This window comes from Oncorhynchus mykiss, chromosome 2, assembly GCF_013265735.2.
Source record: "Oncorhynchus mykiss isolate Arlee chromosome 2, USDA_OmykA_1.1, whole genome shotgun sequence".
NCBI lineage: Eukaryota > Metazoa > Chordata > Actinopteri > Salmoniformes > Salmonidae > Oncorhynchus > Oncorhynchus mykiss.
In genome coordinates, this window is record NC_048566.1 from 64,317,224 (window position 1) to 64,336,052 (window position 18,829).

General features: G+C 45.4%; 1 protein-coding gene across 2 annotated transcripts in view; it reads left to right on the plus strand.

Annotated features, from left to right (window-relative positions):
- LOC110493669 (A disintegrin and metalloproteinase with thrombospondin motifs 20) overlaps nt 1–18,829 on the plus strand; it is a 128,606-nt gene that overhangs the window by 66,466 nt on the left and 43,311 nt on the right. For both annotated transcript variants that reach the window (XM_036952909.1, XM_036952911.1), the window contains 14 exons: nt 201–337; nt 697–814; nt 2,607–2,702; nt 5,256–5,422; nt 5,565–5,694; nt 9,501–9,627; nt 9,696–9,906; nt 10,185–10,349; nt 10,896–11,066; nt 12,328–12,555; nt 15,852–16,016; nt 16,222–16,485; nt 17,081–17,242; nt 17,845–18,021. In XM_036952909.1, the coding sequence (XP_036808804.1) occupies nt 201–337; nt 697–814; nt 2,607–2,702; nt 5,256–5,422; nt 5,565–5,694; nt 9,501–9,627; nt 9,696–9,906; nt 10,185–10,349; nt 10,896–11,066; nt 12,328–12,555; nt 15,852–16,016; nt 16,222–16,485; nt 17,081–17,242; nt 17,845–18,021 (2,318 nt within the window). The remainder of the gene's footprint in view (nt 1–200; nt 338–696; nt 815–2,606; nt 2,703–5,255; nt 5,423–5,564; nt 5,695–9,500; nt 9,628–9,695; nt 9,907–10,184; nt 10,350–10,895; nt 11,067–12,327; nt 12,556–15,851; nt 16,017–16,221; nt 16,486–17,080; nt 17,243–17,844; nt 18,022–18,829) is intronic.

An 18,829-nucleotide genomic window follows, 5' to 3' on the forward strand; every position in this document is an offset into this window, starting at 1 on the left:
TTCAGCAAAGCTAACTGCTGACCCTAGCAAAAATGTAAATAGTGGTATTATTGTGGATAATACATTTAAAAAATGGTTGACTTGCTAACAGTAGGTTTATACTGTAAGATACTGTTGTTTTTATGGGTTTCACTATAATATGTCACATAGAAGAAAAAACTAACTATGGAGTATTCTTTCTATCTTTCCTTCCTCTGTAGTTCTAATGAAGGATCGGTGCAAGCTTTTCTGTCGGGTTACCGGGACGATGGCCTACTATCAGCTGAAGGACCGCGTCATCGACGGCACACCATGTGGCCCAGACACCTACGACATCTGCGTTCAAGGCCTCTGTCGGGTAGCTGTACTCCCTTACGTCAACACTGTGTATCAAGCACAGCTACACACTTATATGTTCTCTCAGCTGTGTCTGTCTATATCAGCATATCGCTTATAATGTTGTGACATGTTGCTGATGCTGACCTTCTGTATCAGAGTGCGCGCGCACACACACACACACACACACACAGACCATTTTTGCCTCCTCAAAGAGAAAGCTGTAGTTTTGTAGATGTCGGGTTGAGGGTAACATCTATTTTTAGTGCAGGTTTGTGACTACCGATGACAGAGATAGCCCTTGGTGTGACCCCATGTCTGATTGGTGCGTCTCTGTGTGACCGCCTGTCTGATTGGTTTGTCTCTGTGGCGTTTCCACAGCAAGCAGGCTGTGACCATGTGTTGAACTCCAAGGCGAAGAACGACAAGTGTGGAGTGTGTGGAGGGGACAACTCCTCCTGCAAAACCCTCGCTGGGACCTTCAACGACGCCGAGTATGGTAAGCCTGGCTGCCTTTCTTCTGTTTCCCTGTATTCCAAAATACTTAAGAAGGTATTGCACACTGTTCACAATAACAATTGTCGATGAACAGGTGAAATACAATACGCTTGCCATAAACTAGTTGACACTTGAATACTGCACAAATGACCACAGAATTATGACATAACTTTTGGATGCTTGTGAAGGCTATTATTTTTTTCCTTTTTGCTTTGGGACAATGCTTTGCAAAACGGATATCCTGATAAAGTCCCCAAACCTGTGGAAAGCCCAGGTAAACACTGGAAGTTCTCCAACTGACCCCCTCAAACTCATGATTGGTATGATATCTCATCCCAGGCCAATCGCTAATTATATCCAATCACCTTCAAGCCTGAGCAAAATAAATGACAAAATAAATTACCATAGGTGTGGCTCCGGTCAAGTTTACTCAATATTAGTTTTGTTCTTCGCTTCTCTTTGTCTCTATCTGTCCGTTCCTCCGCTTGTGTCTGTACCGAGGAGTCCTGGGCCAAGCATGTGTAACCACACCCTCTCTCTCCCTCCTCCCTCTCTCCAGCCAGGCTCAGCTATCCCAGGGTGCACAGGGGTGTCTTTCCTTTAGGACTGTGTTTACATTCTGCGGTCGCCCTGCGGTTACATTCGATTGTATGTGTGGTCAATGGTTGTTTCGGGGGCTTCGAGGGCCTGTGGAGGTGCTGTGGCTTTCTCTAAGGGGGACCTGGTCTGCGGTTTACTCAGTTCACCTACTCCTTGTACCTATGTGCTTAAGCTGTCTTCACCAGTTAGAGCGGGAATTTAACATGCTACTTAAATCCTAACAGCACAGAAGAGACATTTATGCTGCTGTTTGATTTTAGCACTGAAGTGAATGGGTTTGAATTGACTTGTCATGAACCTTCCCCAGCAATTGCTGTTTATCAACTGCTTTAAATAGTTTCTTTTGGTTTTGGTTGATGCTGTAAGACTTTTTTCTTGTGGTACCAGAGTAAACTGTGTGTTGGAGTGTTGTGATTGGCCAGTCGGCTGGTCGGTGTGACGAGAGATAACCTTTAGTAGTGCTAGCCCTGAGTGGCCCATGCCGTTCTCTCTCTTCTCCATTTCTCCCCCTCTCTCACCTCTCTTTAATCCGGCTCTCTCTTCCAACCCCTCTCCTCTCCCCTCACTCCAATATGTCTTCAAACTCCATCCTCCTAGTTCTCTCCCCTCTTTCCACCTCTCTCTTTGTCCCTTTCAACTCTATCTCCTGTTCTTTTCCTACTCTCTTCCTCCCTCTTCCCGTTCACCTCTTCCCTCTCTTCCTCCCTCTTCCCGTTCACCTCTTCCCTCTCTTCCTCCCTCTTCCCGTTCACCTCTTTTCTCTCCTCTCCTCTCTCTCCTCTCCTCTTCCCTCTACCCATGTCGGCCTGCCATGGAACACAGACCCAGGGAAATTACAGGGCAATCGCCGGACCGGGCCGGGGAGTAATTACATATTATTTCACGGGTGGGCCTCTGTGAGTGAAATTAACCTTCTACAGGTTATTTGAGAGCTCCTCTTATTTTTCCAAGTGTGACATTTTAATCCCAGAGGTAAGAGCTCGCCTTCCCTTCCCATGGAAGATCACAGATCCTGAATCCTACAGCATAGTGAAGCCATTAAATCAAGGTGTGACTGTTCTGTTCAGTACTGGGAGTACTGGGACTGTTGTGGTTGCCCTTAGATTTCTCACCGTAAACTACATCGCTCTCTGTCTTTCTCTCTCTCTTTTTGTTCTCTCTCTTTCTCTTTCGTTCTCTCTCTCTCCATCCAGGTTACAACACAGTAGTTCGGATCCCTGCAGGAGCCACCAACATTGATATCAAACAGGTCAGCTACTCTGGGAAGCCGGAGGATGACAACTACCTCGGTGAGTGTGTGTGTATGTATGTGTATGTGCGTGTGTGTGTGTGTGATCACTGTTCTGGATGTCACCTCAGTCCCCTGTGCTTATGTGTGATGGTGTCACTAGTTAGCCACTGTGCCTCACACCAGGCCAACTCACTCACAGCCAGTTTATGACAAATCATTTCTAACTGTAGAGGCTTATAGCGATTTTTATTTTTGCCCCTTTAAATGGTGTGCACCATACAATAGGTCAATGTGATTCTCCCCCTCCTCTATCAAAGGGCAGCCATTGGTCAGAACATGGTTACCCACCAGCGACCTCAGCTGTAGGTACAAGGTAAGGAAGGGGGTGAGGAAGTATGGACTAATGCCAAACCGCTGGTCATTTATACCAGTCAGAATGTATATGGAGGAAGCATGGCGGGGTGTGGGCCCACATAGTCAGGCCATAAGGGCTAGCTGGGAAAGAAAACGGAGTGGCAGAATGAGAGGATGATGAATGATTGTAGAATAGGTGCTAATTAGAGGCATGTGTAACCAGGCCTGATGAAAGTACATAGGGTCTGGATGAGATGGACCATGGTTGTGTGTGTGTGTGTTTGAAATTCTTAATTTAATAAAACAACCACATTTTGAGAGTAGTTTTTATGATGTTTTTATGATAGCGAAGGAAAAAAACATACACACTTTGCAGTCTTGATTGTGTACTTTAACACTAAGTATGTTTCATTACCTATTGAAATAAATATGTATTCCTCAAATAATTTGACTGTGTCTTCGACTCACTGATTGATATAACACATGATGTGGTAAACTGAGACTTAAAACATCTATCCAGGTGTTGTAAGATCTGACATGTCGCGTCCCCCTGCTCAGACGTTGCATGTGTCAACCAATGCTTGCATGCCACGCCATTGACTGTGCCGTTGGGCACCAGATTGCTATCACATATGTGGTTAGTTGATACGTAAAATACCTATCTAGACATTGTAAGATCTGGCATACATCAGCAACGCCTGGGCAGAGGAATGCGACAACAGCCTACCTTAGCATTCACACGTTTCACACGTGTAGCTTGTTGTTATTGTCCGCCAATCAACGTGGCACTACAGTCAAAGGCTCTGTGTGTAGCAAGCAATGTAAAGTGGGAGGTCTCTAATCAAAGCTAAATGGAATTAAAATTACGGGTTAAATTAGCTAAATGAGAAGGAGGATGCTACAACAAGCAACCGACGGGTAGACTGTTGTTTAATCTGAATGGAGTTGTTGTAGACAAGGACGGGGAGCATAGCAAAATAGCATAATTTAGCCTAGCTAGATGGCTATTTTAGCTAGCTTCTTCACATTGATTTGATGCAGTAAAGACACTACCAGGTTGGATGGTTGATAACCTGTGGCATCCACAGGTTTGTCTAACTAGCACGAGTCCGCGTGGCTACTTTTTATCTCTCTCCGCGCCAGAAACCTTGTCATTTCAGAAAGAATGACATTACTTAAAATACCCATTCCTATTGGAGACCTAGACCATTCATAAACGCGAACTACCTTTAACGCCTATTGATGAAGGCATCTTCTTCCTGGGGGCCTTTTTGTTATGAGCCCCGACGCTTGATCTAAACTTTGACACGCATCGCTTGCGGTCCAAGTTTTAGAAACATATGGAACATATCTTTCATATCAGCTTGAAATAATTGTTTGAAAAAAACATATTGTATAGGGTTAGGGTTCCCACACGGCCATATCTCCACCGTACAGCACTTGTTTACGGAAGACGTCGGCATTATTAGTGTGCTCCGAACACCTCTGTGTGAGCCTAACTGGGGAGGAAGTGTAGTTCATCAACTGGAGGCACACATAGAGTTTGGATCTGTTCAAATCTGCTACAGGTGTATCTTTTTTTTATTTGAAAGATTATTTCTCACTGATTTAAAAGATAAGGGCCATATGTTTCGAAAAACCGATCGCAAGCGATGATTGACGTTTCTAACATAGCATAGGAAAATTATAGTTCACATGGCCAACCGTGAGCGAAGCTAATCACTGAAAGGGTTTTCGAGAACCACAGGAGACCTAATCACACACACATTGTTTCAACATGGGCTCTCTCACATTGTAATTACATTGTGTTTACTGCGTATTTCTCAGAACCATCATTTGTTTGTGTGTGTGTGTTGAAGGGGTTCGCTAGTTGGTGTTTGGTTGTTAATGTGTACATCAGAGTTGGTTCAGCATGTGTGCGTTTGTGTTTGTGCTTGTTTTTATGTAATTGTTTGGATTTGGAGGCTACTTTGTTAGCATTGTAATGTCATTTGGCAAGGAGAGTCACGCAGTCTAGCTCCAAATTACTGCAATTTGGAGCCACCATTTTTTTTAACTTACCCCCATGCAACAATGGCATTGCAGAACATTATTGGTTTGAAGTCGATGAATGTTTATACTACTTTCCCCCTCAAACTATTGTCCAAACCTGAAACCCACAAGACTCAGAGTAAATTGCAAAGAAAGCAGTTTTTCTCAAATGTGTTGAGGCTATATTTTATATTTATATATTTTTTCTCTTTTTGTTTCCTTTCAGCTTTATCTGACAGCCATTCTAACTTTCTCCTGAATGGAAACTTTGTGGTGGCCATGTTCAAAAGGGAAATCACCTTCAAGGGAACCGTCATTGAGTACAGCGGCTCAGACACCAAAGAGGAGCGCATCAACTGCACCGAACGTGTTGAGGAGGAACTCATCCTACAGGCAAGGCTGACGTCTGTCTCTGTCTCTATCGCTCTTTGTTTCCGTCTTTCTCACATTCTGCTCTTTCTCTCTCTCCCTCTCCCCCTCTCCTTCCCCATCTCTCCTTCTATATTGTCAAAGATTTTTCTCATTGTTGCCCTAGGTTCTGTGTGTGGGGAACCTGTACAACCCAGACGTGCGCTACTCGTTCAACATCCCCATCGAGGAGCACAGGGAACAGTTTGTGTGGGACCCCTCGGGCTCCTGGCTGGAGTGCAGCCGCATGTGTCAGGGTAAGGTCATAGTCGTCCACCCAATTAGCCATGTGTCTTTGTAGCCCCTCTGCGCTGACCCGGTTGATCACATCCCAGTACATCAGGGTTCCCCAACAGAATAAATATTATTATGTTGTGCTATTGTTTCATTCATTTTTCACTTCCCCCCCTGCTGCTCCTCTGATAGACATTCTACATCCCGCCTCCCACCCAACGGACACTTACCCTGCCCCCACCCCCCAATGGACATTTATTATTGCTACAGTTGTAAATGTGTAAACACTGAGTGTACAAAACATTAAGAACACCTTCCTAAGGAGTTGCACCACCCTCTCCACTTCTGCCCTCAGAACAGACTCAATTTGTCGGGGCATGGACTCTACAAGGTGTCGAAAGCGTTCCACAGGGATGCTGGCCTATGTTGACTCCAATGCTTCCCACAGTTGTGTCAAGTTGGCTGGATGTCCTTTGGGTGGTGGACCATTCTTGAAACACGCAGAAACTGTTGAGCGTGAAAAACCCAGCAGTGTTGCAGTTCTTGACACAAACCAGTGCACCTGGTACCTACTACCATACCCCGTTCAAAGGCACCTAAATATTTTGCCTTGCCCATTCTCCCTGAATGGCACACATTCACAATCCATGTCTCTAATGTCTCAAGGCTTAAAAGTCCTTCTATGACTTGTCTCCTCCCCTTCATCTACACTGACTGAAGTGGCTTTAACAAGTGACATCAATAAGGGATCACAGCTTTCCCCTGGTCAGTTTGTGTCATGGAAAGAGCAGGTGTTCTTAATGTTTTGTACACTCAGTGTATATTATTATTGTCTCATTCACTTTATTATAAAACATTTTACCTACACTGTTGGATCTCGGCACATAAGAGTTTCACTGTACCCTGCGATTACATCTGCGACCTTGTGCATGTGACTAATAAACTCATCTAATCTAGGCGGCCTGCGGGCCAAAACCATTATTGATGTTCTTGGACATAAAAATCTGTGAAATAACCAGGAAATGAGCTCAATGTGATTTTAATTTAGGAAATCTGTTGCCAGGTAATCCCATGCATAAATAGAGAGGCACGTAATCGTATCCCATGTTATCGAGGTCTGAAATGATTCTGTTTTTGACCAATACTAAATCTGTTTGGCATTCTTGTGGTCGATCTGCAGTGTAAAAATTATCTATAACTATGTTCCGGCCCCCCGACCATCCGCTCAAGGAAATATCAGACCACGGCTGAATCTAGGTGGACTCCTGCTGTACACCTTCCACCCCCTGAGCCTATAAGCAGGGGATGATACTTCCTTTGCCTCAGAGCATACAGCATCATTAGCAGGATCCAGTTGAAACGGTTTGATCCCAGCCCGGCTAAGACCATTTGGTCTGGGACCCAATGACAGGAAGTTGATCAGAACATGTAAAGGAGGGGGAAATGCGTTCCTTGGCAGTCGATCCTTTAGTCAAATGGGATCTAATCCAAAGTTTACCTGTGTGTGCGTGTACCAGGGTTGTCCTATTTTATTTTTAAATACAACTTTTGCAAGCCAAAATGTCCAGTAGAAAACTAAATTGCATTACAAAATAATGCTTTTTATTAATTGATGGCAATACCACTAGATGGAAATACATTTGGCCATTATGCTTATCGGTCTAATTTGCATAATTTAGTGGAATTAAATTGGCCTGTGTGTATTTTTGTTAGTCGTCATGTATCTTATTCATCCAACCCAACTATCACACGCGTACAGCATTTGAGCCGGATTTCTCCTGCAGAGCCTCAGCTGGTTGCTGCTTTAGTAAAACGTGTTTTCGTCAGCCCATTCATTGAGCGACATGTTTTTTTTAAAGTGTTTTGACATTTCTCAGATGCTCTGATTCAGAGCGACGTACAGTAGTGAGTACATACATGTTCATATTTGTTTGTACGATTCTAAATCCAATCGCGTGTTTAAAAACGGTTTTTGGTGTACGATTCTAAATCCAACCGCGTGTTTAAAAACTGTTTTTGGTGTACGATTCTAAATCCAACCGCGTGTTTAAAAACTGTTTTTTGGTGTACGATTCTAAATCCAACCGCGTGTTTAAAAACTGTTTTTTGGTGTACGATTAAAAGCCTCTAACGTTACTAAAAGCCTCTACGTAACTAATTAAAGCGCACGTTCCTTTCACCATTCAAGTGAAGACGACAGGCACCACTTTACAATGTGAGCTGGAGGCAGGATGCATTTTGAAAACATACTTCATTGTTGGAAATCTGAATGTTTTATTTCATATTATGAGGCTTGCATCAAAGTAGATTTTAGGCAAAATCCTACCATGGAAACGTGTAGGCAATTATTTTATAAAGAATTCATAGGCGGTGCGTGAGTTTCAAGTTTGGGGAAGCTTACTTAATTTATCCTACCATTTTTACCATTCTTCGTGCCAGTTGTGATTTTCATATGTGCATTTTCTTGAAACACTGTGATCCATTGGTGGCTAAAGAAATGAGAGCATTGAGCTCGTAGCCTATAGGTCAATGCAGCAGTCGGCCTATAACTTCCATTGCTCTTTCACACAGAGGATTGGTGATTATCGAGGAGGAGATTGTTGGAAAGACTTACTGTGAGGAACTATAGTTTTAATATATCATTCACAATGGATGTTAAAACACTTTCCTACATTTCCGCGCTATGGTGCTCACTCAACATTTTCAGGAGAGAGAAACCAGACACATGCTCACGAGGCACTCCAAACAAAAGATCATAAAAAAAAAAAGAAGACAAATCTTGGAAATTATGGTTATGAAATTAACTAAAATTAGTTTCTCACAAGTTTAGCAGGTTGTGAACTCTGCAAACAATGTTTCCACTCTGAGAATGAGAACGGTAATTTACTGTAATTAATACATGCATTAACAGAAATGTATGTAGCCAAATGATGTGGATTAACGCTACTTTTACTACTGGCGACTTTTATACAATGAAACAATGAATGACTGGGGAGAGACTCGCCTTTATCTTCACCAAACACCCCTCCTCTTCTTCTTGTCTCAACATTTGAAATGACACTCGACACATTATCTTCACACATATTTTAGATGCTTTTCACTGACAGCCCCAACTCAATCATCAACTGAGCCTATTGCCTCGCCCACTACCCATATTTTGGGCTTCCCATATAGGCATAGGTCTACGAGCTTGTGATTTGAAACAGTCCACAGCTATTTTTTTTTGAAAGAAGCTAATGATCCTCGATTCCTCTGTGGCTTGTCAGTCATGCTTTCTGGTGAAGTCTTTTTTTTTAAATGATTTCCTTTCTTTTTGTAAAGACAGGCGTAATGATATAATTTTGGGACATTTATTTACTTCTCTATTGGACTCACCACTATGCCATTTCTCTCCTGTTCTATTGGATTTCACATCAACTTTCTGTCATTGTCCAGAAGCCAAAGGCACAGTCCTAGTCATATTAACAACCCATCCTAGTTGTTGCATCTTTAGATCTCCCCTCTTTCTAAGTTTCTAACAGAGACCTTCGTCTCTGTCACATATGGAACCGCTATCAGGTGCGCTATTTATTTATTTAGAATGGTGTTTAATGACGTTTTATTGGCTACTTCCTTACATAATCTACATGTTCTGTTGAGATTAATTACCAAAATCTACATGTTTTGTTGAGATGAATTACCATAATCTACATGTGATTTCTGTCATTCTGAGCACCGTGGGTGGACAACCTAATGGGTTTATGCACCAAAATGCATATGGGTTCGGTCAATTTCTCAAATGGTAAATGAATATCTTTTTTTATCTGTGTGTGTGTGTGTGTGCATATAGGTGAGCGATGGCGCAAGGCAGCGTGTGTGAGGAAGAGTGACCACCTGGGGGTTTCTGACCAGCGCTGTGAGCCTCTACCCCGTCCCAACGCTGCCACTGAGCCATGTAACACTGACTGTGAACTCAGGTAGATACACACACACACACTCACAGTATATCTGTTAAACAGACACTAATCCATATAGCCTGTTGCAGGTGGCACATAGCAGGGAAGAGTGAGTGCTCTGCTAAGTGTGGCCCTGGCTACCGGACCCTGGACGTGCAGTGTATGAGGTACAGCTCGCTGAAGAGGCAGAGTGAGAGGGTGGAGGGGAGGGCCTGTTCTGACCTACCCAAACCACAGGCCAGAGAGGCCTGCCACGGCGACTGTCTGCTCAAGAGCTGGCAGTACAGCACCTGGTCCCAGGTCAGTGGAAACTACAGTCAAAGACACACATCATCTAAGTGAAAGATGATTATAATACTTGTTTTCACTACGTGATGCTATTGCACATTGTCTTGATAAAAAGCCTCTTCATTTCTCGTCTCCTCATGCAAGACAGATGTTACTTGACTTTTACTTCCGTGTTACTATAAGTGGACATGATATAGACTCGAGGTAAATGTGGGTATGTTATACGTTTGGTGCAGTACAAGTTGAATGGTGAGTCTCATGCTGATTCTAACGTGTTGTGACGTGGGCAGTGTTCGAAGACGTGTGGTCGCGGGGCTCGTACCAGGGACTCCTACTGTATGAATAACCTGGGGAGGAGACTGGTGGACAGGGACTGTAGTGACTCCCTGAGACTGGTAACCGAGAGCTGCAACGACCAGGCCTGCCCTGGCTGGTCAGCCAGCGAGTGGAGCGAGGTACAGGACACACAAACACACATGCGCCTGCACACACATAAACACGTCTATAAACACACATTATGTAAACATTCATACACACATAATAACACACACATAAATACTGTATATACACGCTTTATAAACTATATGCATATCAATGTAAACACACAGATTTGCTCTAACATGCACACACACACTTTGAGGATAACATTTCACACATTTCACACACAATCACCCTCCCCACTCACACACTCCCTTCATACGCACAAACAAGTTTAGACTTTATTCAACCTGATCTCATAGTTTTACTTCGGAATTTGCCGTAATTGGATGAACGTCGATCTTTGACCCGTTAATTCCACGTGGTTACAGGGTTAAAACAGAAACAACTCAGGGTGAAGCTTTGAGCCTCATCAAGTTTGAGCCAGTGCTGTGCATTTGTCTTTTTTTGTTTCGTTTTTGGACCGTTTCAAACGTTCAAAATCGGTGGCTCTTTGTTGTGACCAACTTGACTTTATTAACCTTTCTCCTACACCCCATCTTTCCCTCTGTGTCCCCTCCCAGTGCTTGGTGACGTGTGGGAAGGGGATGAGGCACAGGCAGGTGTCCTGTAGCATGGGGGTAGGAGAGGAGAAGCTGAGCGAACACTTCTGTGACCCGAATGCTAAGCCCCCGGCTGTCGGGAGCTGTGAACTGCCAGAGTGTGCCTCCTGGCAGGTCGGAGTCTGGGGACCGGTGAGTCCAGATGGATCTGTGTGTGTGTGTCTGACAGAATCTGATTATTGGTGTGTGTCTGTGTTTGAATCTTAGTGTTTGCATAGGAGTGCAATAGTTCATGTTGGAGTATGTGACATTATAGTGTGTGTTATTTATGTCTGGTTGTACATACAGTATATCCCCTTTTCCCAGTGTGTGTCGGTGGTGTTTGTCTGTGTGTCGGGTCAGATTTATTCCGACAGGATATGAGGGCAGAGTGAAAGTGCTAGGGAGGAAATGGCAGCTCAAGTCAGAGCACACCACTCCATAACTCACCAGGCTGTTAGGTTTCCCCACTGCCTTAGAAGGAGCCACACACACACACACTCACACACACACCTTGTGAGTCTGCTAGTCCAATACTCTGTCTATACGCTAGAGGTCTTCAGGAGTCCAAGAAGTTGGACCCAAGGGCAATCAGACCTGGCCTGAGGTTAACTGGACCTAGACCAGACCCAATTGTACCCAAGTGACAAAATAATGTTTATCAGCCAAGTTGCTCTTCTGGTTAACGAGTCTTTATATGTTGGCTAAGCCTTCTATAACTCAATTAATTGACCTTATTAGCGTAAAATAAATATGCTGTAGGCTATGCAGAGCTGTGGTTGGGTCCATTTTGATCCACTCAGCTGTAATTACATAGACCCCGGGACCTGATGACAATCGAACAGGAGCCAACCCTGACCCGAGGAAAAGTTAGAATTTCAGACCCGAACCCGATTGGGTTGTAAGTCGTGTCTCGGGTATGTCTGGTCCACTCAGACCCACTCAGACCTCTACTATATGCACACCCGGTCTGGAGATTTGAATTTTGAAAATATTGAATAAATAAATGAATGAGCAATTTAGTGAATGAAGGAATGTCTTTGACCATTCATTGACTCAACTGAACGAGTTGGCGGGCGGGATACTCAGCTACTTCTATTGACAGAGCTGGTATAGATCTGTCTGTTAATACCTATGTAATATAATCTACTGCCCAAATAAACGTATACTGCAGCACTTCCTCCACCAACTCAACTCAACACACACACACACACACACACACAGCGATCTGGGGTAGAAGATTGGCATCTGGGGAGGTAGTAGGCTTCAATTACACTGAGTTAGACTGGTCTTAGCTGGGCTAGACTCTGAGTTAAAACTGCGTCCATCCTTCCTTCCTTGAAGTAATCACAGATCTGCTAGCCAAGGTTTTACTGTCTGACCCTGTGTGTGTCTCTCCTGTGTGTTGTTGCAGTGTGCGGTGACGTGTGGCCATGGTTACCAGATGCGGGCTGTGAGGTGTGTGTCAGGGGCGTATGGTGACACGGTGGATGACAGGGAGTGTAACGCTGCATCCAGACCCAGGGACAGCCAGGACTGTGAGGTGGCACCGTGTCCCTGGGCCTCTCCTCAACACAGCACTGTCCGCCCTGACAGCTCTGGTCAGCTCTTCACACAGTGGAGATACGGCTCCTGGACCACGGTGAACACAGCACACACACAACCTTATATAGGCCCATACACACTCACCTATACAGTAGCACTCAGACTGGTACAGTAGTTTCTAGTATGCAGTACACACCCCTGCTTCACACACCCCTGCTTCACACACCCCTGCTTCACACACACCCCTGCTTCACACACACCCCTGCTTCACACACACCCCTGCTTCACACACACCCCTGCTTCACACACACCCCTGCTTCACACACACCCCTGCTCCACACACACCCCTGCTTCACACACACACACCCCTGCTTCACACACACACCCCTGCTTCACACACACACCCCTGCTTCACACACACACCCCTGCTTCACACACACACCCCTACTTCACACACACACCCCTGCTTCACACACACACCCCTACTTCACACACTCCTGCTTCACACACACACCCCTGCTTCACACACACACCCCTGCTTCACACACACACCCCTGCTTCACACACACACCCCTGCTTCACACAGACACTCCTGCTTCACACAGACACTCCTGCTTCACACAGACACTCCTGCTTCACACAGACACCCCTGCTTCACACACACACCCCTGCTTCACACACACACCCCTGCTTCACACACACACCCCTGCTTCACACACACACCCCTGCTTCACACACACACCCCTGCTTCACACACACACCCCTGCTTCTCACACACACACCCCTGCTTCACATACACACCCCTGCTTCACACATCCGCTCCCTCATCCTGATCTCAGCAGTTTGCCAGCCTTGTTTAGGCTTCTGTCTGTCTAATGCTTTGCATTGTTTTCCAGTGCAAATGAAAACCAGATCTAAACACCAGGCTTGGGTTTCAAACATGACTCTCAGACTATCAGTAATGTCTGACACAGAGGCGGTGAGCTCACATGTCTAAGAGGAGGCTAGCGCAAGTGTGGTCCCTCCGACAAAAAACACACGTACATTCCCCTCAGAAGTGAAACTTTTGATTGCTGTAGGTATTTACCGCTTGGTAATGTTCACTGTGTCCTCCTGTTGAGTTTGCTCGGGTGCAGCTAGAATATCACCAGGTGAAAACCTCATGGAGCAGTCTTTAATGAAGACGGAGAGATATATCAATTATTCACACATACAGTTTGTTAAAGATACAGAGTAAGTGGCTGAAGTGGTGTCTCAAACGTTTGTAGAAAAAAACTGTTGTTATATACCGGTATGAGTTTATATACTAAGCTACAGGACTGTTTCGCTAACACAGACTGGAATATATTCCGGGACCTAACTTGAGGAGTTTACCACATCATTCACCGAATCCATTAATAAGTACATTGACGCCGCACCGTACCTACAGTACATATCCCAACAAGAAGCCAGACAACATCCGCACGGAGCTAAAGGCTAGAGCTGCCACTTTCAAGGAGCGGGGCGCTAACCCGGACGCTTATAAGAAATTCCGCTACGCCTTTCGACGGACCGTGAAACAGGCAAAGCGTCAATACAGGACTAAGATCGAATCCTACTGCACCGGCTCTGACGCTCGTCCGATGTGGCGGGGCTTGCAAACTATCATGGATTACAAAGTGAAACCCAGCCACGGGCAACACTGAACCATGCGTGAGAACACCAGCTGTTTCGAACGACTGTGTGATCTCGCTCTCCATAGGCCAGACGGATGACCAGGATGCGTACTCAGAGCATGCGCTGACCAGCTGGCAAGTGTTTTCACGTACATTTTGCCCAAGAACACCAAGGTAACCTGTCTAAATTACTATCACCCCGTAGCACTCACATCTGTAGCCATGTAATACTTTGAAAGGCTGGTCATGGCTCACATCAACACCATCATCCCAGACACCCTGGACCCACTGCAATAACGCTTATTGTCCCAACAGATCTACAGATGGCCAAATCTCTATTGCACTCCACACTGCCCTTTTACCCACTTGGATAAAAGGAACACCTACATCTAATGTGAGAATGCTGTTCATTGACTACAGCTCAGCATTCAACACCATGGTGCTCTCCAAGCTCATCACTAAGCTAAGGACCCTGAACACTGAACACCTCCCTCTGCAACTGGATCCTGGACTGCCTGATGGGCCGCCCCCAGGTGGTGAGGGTATGCAACAACACATCCGCCACGCTGACCCCCAACACGGGGGCCCTCATAGGTGCGTGCTTAGTCCCCTCCTGTACTCATTGTTCACCCACTACTCACCCTACACCATTATCAAGTTTGCTGACACGACAGTGGTAGACCTAAATCATCGACGAAGATGAGACAACCTATAGAGAGGAGGTTCAGAGACCTGGCAGTGTGATGCCCAGACAACAACCTTTCCCTCAACATCAGCAAGACAAAGGAGCTGATCGTGGACTACAGGAAACGGAGGGTCGAGCGCGTCCACATCTACATCGAAGGGGCTGTAGTGGAGGGGGTCTAGAGCTCCTTGGTGTTCACATCACTAAGGACCTATCATGGTCAGAACACACCAACACAGCCGTAAACAGGCCATGAAAAGTCCTCTTCCCCCTCAGGAGCCTGAAAAGATTTGGCATGGGTCCTCAGATCCTCGAAAAAAGTAATACAGCTGCACCATTGAGAGCATCTTGACTGGCTGCATCACCACTTGGTATGGCAACTGCTTGGCATCTGACTGCAAAGCGCTACAGAGTGTAGTGCATTTTGCCCAGTACATCACTGGGGCCGAGCTTCCTGCCATCCAGGACCTCTATAATAGGCAGTGTCAGAGTAAGGCCCTAAATATTTACTCCAGCCACCCAAGTCATAGACTATTAACTCTGCTACCGCACGGTACGCAGTACTGATGAACCAGGTCTGGAACCAACAGGACCCTGAACAGCTTCTAACCCCAAGCCATAAGACTGCTAAATAGTTAGTCCGTGTAGCTATTTTATTAACTATCTGCATTGTCCCTTTTTGCATGAACTTTTTTTTGACTCATCACATACACTGCTGCGACTGTTTACAACCTGTCACTTTATAACTAGTTATATGTACCTTTACACCTGTTACCGCGTACTCCTGCACATCGACTCAGTACTGGTATCCCTTGTGTATAGACAGCCAAGTTATCATTACTCATTATGTATCTATTATTACTTTTATTATGACCTGTTTAACTCTTCTATTATTTCTCTATTTTCTTTCTCTCGGCATTGTAAGGAAGGGCCCATAAGTAAGCATTTCACTGTTTGATTTGTACTATTAGATATAGAAGGGCGACCGTTTGACACAATGCTTTTACTATACGTCTGATCTTAAATGCTTGTTCCTCTGTGTGCCTGTCTCAGTGCTCTGTCTCCTGTGGGAAAGGGAAGCGTGCCCGTTACGTCAGCTGTCGGGACGCCCAGGGTGGAGTGGCAGACGAGTCCTACTGTGCCCAGCTGCTCCGGCCCCCAGAATCCTCAGCCTGCTTCAGCCCGTGTGGCCAGTGGCGCTCCTGGGAGTGGTCTCCTGTATGTTATAGTTGTCATTTTTCCAACTCTATTAGTATAAATATATGTCAACCTCTATTTTGTAGTGAAGTTTCCTTTACTACTGAAAGAATGCCTCACTTATGTCTGATGATTTGATCTGCTCTCTGCCCAGTGTTCAGTGATATGACCTTGTCTATTCTCTGCCCAGTGTTCAGAGATATGACCTTGTCTATTCTCTGCCCAGTGTTCAGTGACGTGTGGTGTGGGCCGGGCCACCAGGCAGGTGGTGTGCAGTAACTACCACCACCAGGTTGACGAGTCCTTCTGCGATCAGGACGAGAGGCCCAGCACAGAGCAGGAGTGTACAGGTGCCCCCTGCCCCTCCGTGTACCGCCAGAGGCCCAACGACCAGCCCTACAGCCCCCACGACCCCGCCAGCCACCCGGGACACAGCAGCTGGAACGTCCCCTCGGCAGACAACCAGTGGAGGACGGGGCCCTGGGGAGGAGTATGTACAGAACCGTAGGACCATGTCACCTGACCAGGACCAGGGAAGAGAATCATTCCTGGTCGGGTTACATGGTCAAGAAAACCCCCTGGCACTTCGATACCATCTCCATTCACTGCTCTGTCTCGCTTAATTGTCTAACTGCGTGCTGCTGTATCTCACATAGAGATCTCTTACTGAGACAGCAAGGATGTGATGTGTAACTGTAATTGGTTGCAGAAAATACCTGCTGCGTAGTTCAAGGCTATTCTATGTGTCACGTTGTACTTCTAAGCCCGATGCTTTCCATCTGTGTGTGGACCGAGTGTACTGTAACTCCACAGTGTACTGTAACTCCACAGTGTACTGTAACTCCACAGTGTACTGTAACTCCACAGTGTACTGTAACTCCACAGTGTACTGTAACTCCACAGTGTACTGTAACTCCACAGTGTACTGTAACTCCACAGTGTACTGTAACTCCACAGTCTACTGTCACTCCACAGTGTACTGTAACTCCACATCTGGCTTTGGTTTACATTGCAGCTGGTCTGTACAAAGTTGTCTGTGTATGTTTCCCCTCGGTCTGTAACACACACTCTGTGCCCGTCCATAGTGCTCCAGTACGTGTGCGGGGGGCTTCCAGAGGAGGGTGGTGGTGTGTCAGGATGCGGAGGGTCGCAGCACCAGCCACTGTGACCAGAGGGTCAAACCTGCCGAGTCCAAGAACTGCGACTCAGGACCCTGCCCTCTGTGGAACTACGGTGTCTGGGGAGAGGTCAGTACACAGGCAGTACAAGGACTATGTGCATCCCTTTCCTGCAGTCTAATGACCTCGTGGCCTCATGGGTGGAATGTTATTAATATTTCATACTTAGTTTTTATTTATTTTTTACACTGACAATCCGGTGTTTCTATGTCAAACGGATTTGTTATATTTCAGTCTTCTGTGATGTATATAAATTGTAGTATTGTGATGCAAACTCAAAATATTATACATTCAACTCTATATCTGACATGGTCTTCTTTTTTGTAAGTCCATAGCCATGTGTGTGAGGTGTATACTTTTGTTTAAAAAAATATTTCTTCAAGACTTCCAAGAAACACTCTGTGTGACCCTGATTTAGCCCACTGCAGTAAAAGGTTATTAAGCAGATCTGCTTCTGTTAAGCGACGCTACAACAATACAGTCCACTTCTAAACTACACATACCCATTTCAGACTCCTGGGCGTGAGTCAAATAGTCTAAAGTCACTTCCTTTCCTCTGCACCTCTTCATCATCTAATCCTGTCCTGAAAGAAGATCTATTGACATACTGTACTTAGGAGCCTGCTGAATACTCAGTGACCCCTCCCTCATCTTACCTTGTGTCCTCTCAGTGTACCCAGACGTGTGGTGGAGGCAGGAGGACGCGCCAGGTGGTATGCCAACGGCCCAACGGTCAAAGACTCAGCGACCACAACTGTGACATCCTGGACAAGCCTCCTGACGTGGAGCAGTGTAACCTGGACCTGTGCCCGGGCAGCGCATCCTGGCACCGCCGACCATGGAAGCCGGTACGATAGTACTTCCTCTTCCCTAACTCCCCCTTGACTTCCTCCTTCACTGGGGCGCGTCACCGTGAGTAGACATGGGGGTGTACTTAAATTACAGCGAGTATACTTCTGGCCGTCCGCTAGCGACTAACAGCTAGAGGCTAGCGGCTAGCTTACTGTGTTTTAGGAGTTCTGTAGGAGAGTTAATGGAGCGCTAGCATCAGCGCTAGGCTACGTTAGCCCCAGCCCACCCACACTGGGCCCTGCAGTGGCATGGTGCTGATTAGAAACAAGGGAGAGGGAGAACACACACAGAATGCTACTCCACATTGGGAATCATCAGAAACACATGGTTCCCATTTGGAACTTAGGCTCCAAATAAAACTATAAATTAGAAGGACAATGTTGTCCAACAATGCCATATATTTGTAGAGGCGAATTAATAACTCAAGATATATTTATTTCATATGTGAAGCACATTTTTTGTTGTTGTGATTGCTGTCTCACCCTGTAACCGAAGTACACAAGTGTATATTTGTGTATAAGAGTTTTTAATATTATTACTTTATCAAACGGCAACAAATGACTGTCACTGTGTTTTGTGTGTGTCTTTGTACAGTGTGATTTTATTTTTAGTGGCTAGGTTTCATAACTGAATATGATATTTCATATTTCTACTGGTGCTTTTCGGTCTGGTCCTTTAAGTCTCATGAACAATGACAGTTTGTACAGAGGAACATATTTTAAAAACAACAGTATGTTTTGTTAGTATTTTTTACATTATGAAAATAGTTTATTTTTTTTAAAGACTCATAAATTAAGGATGAAA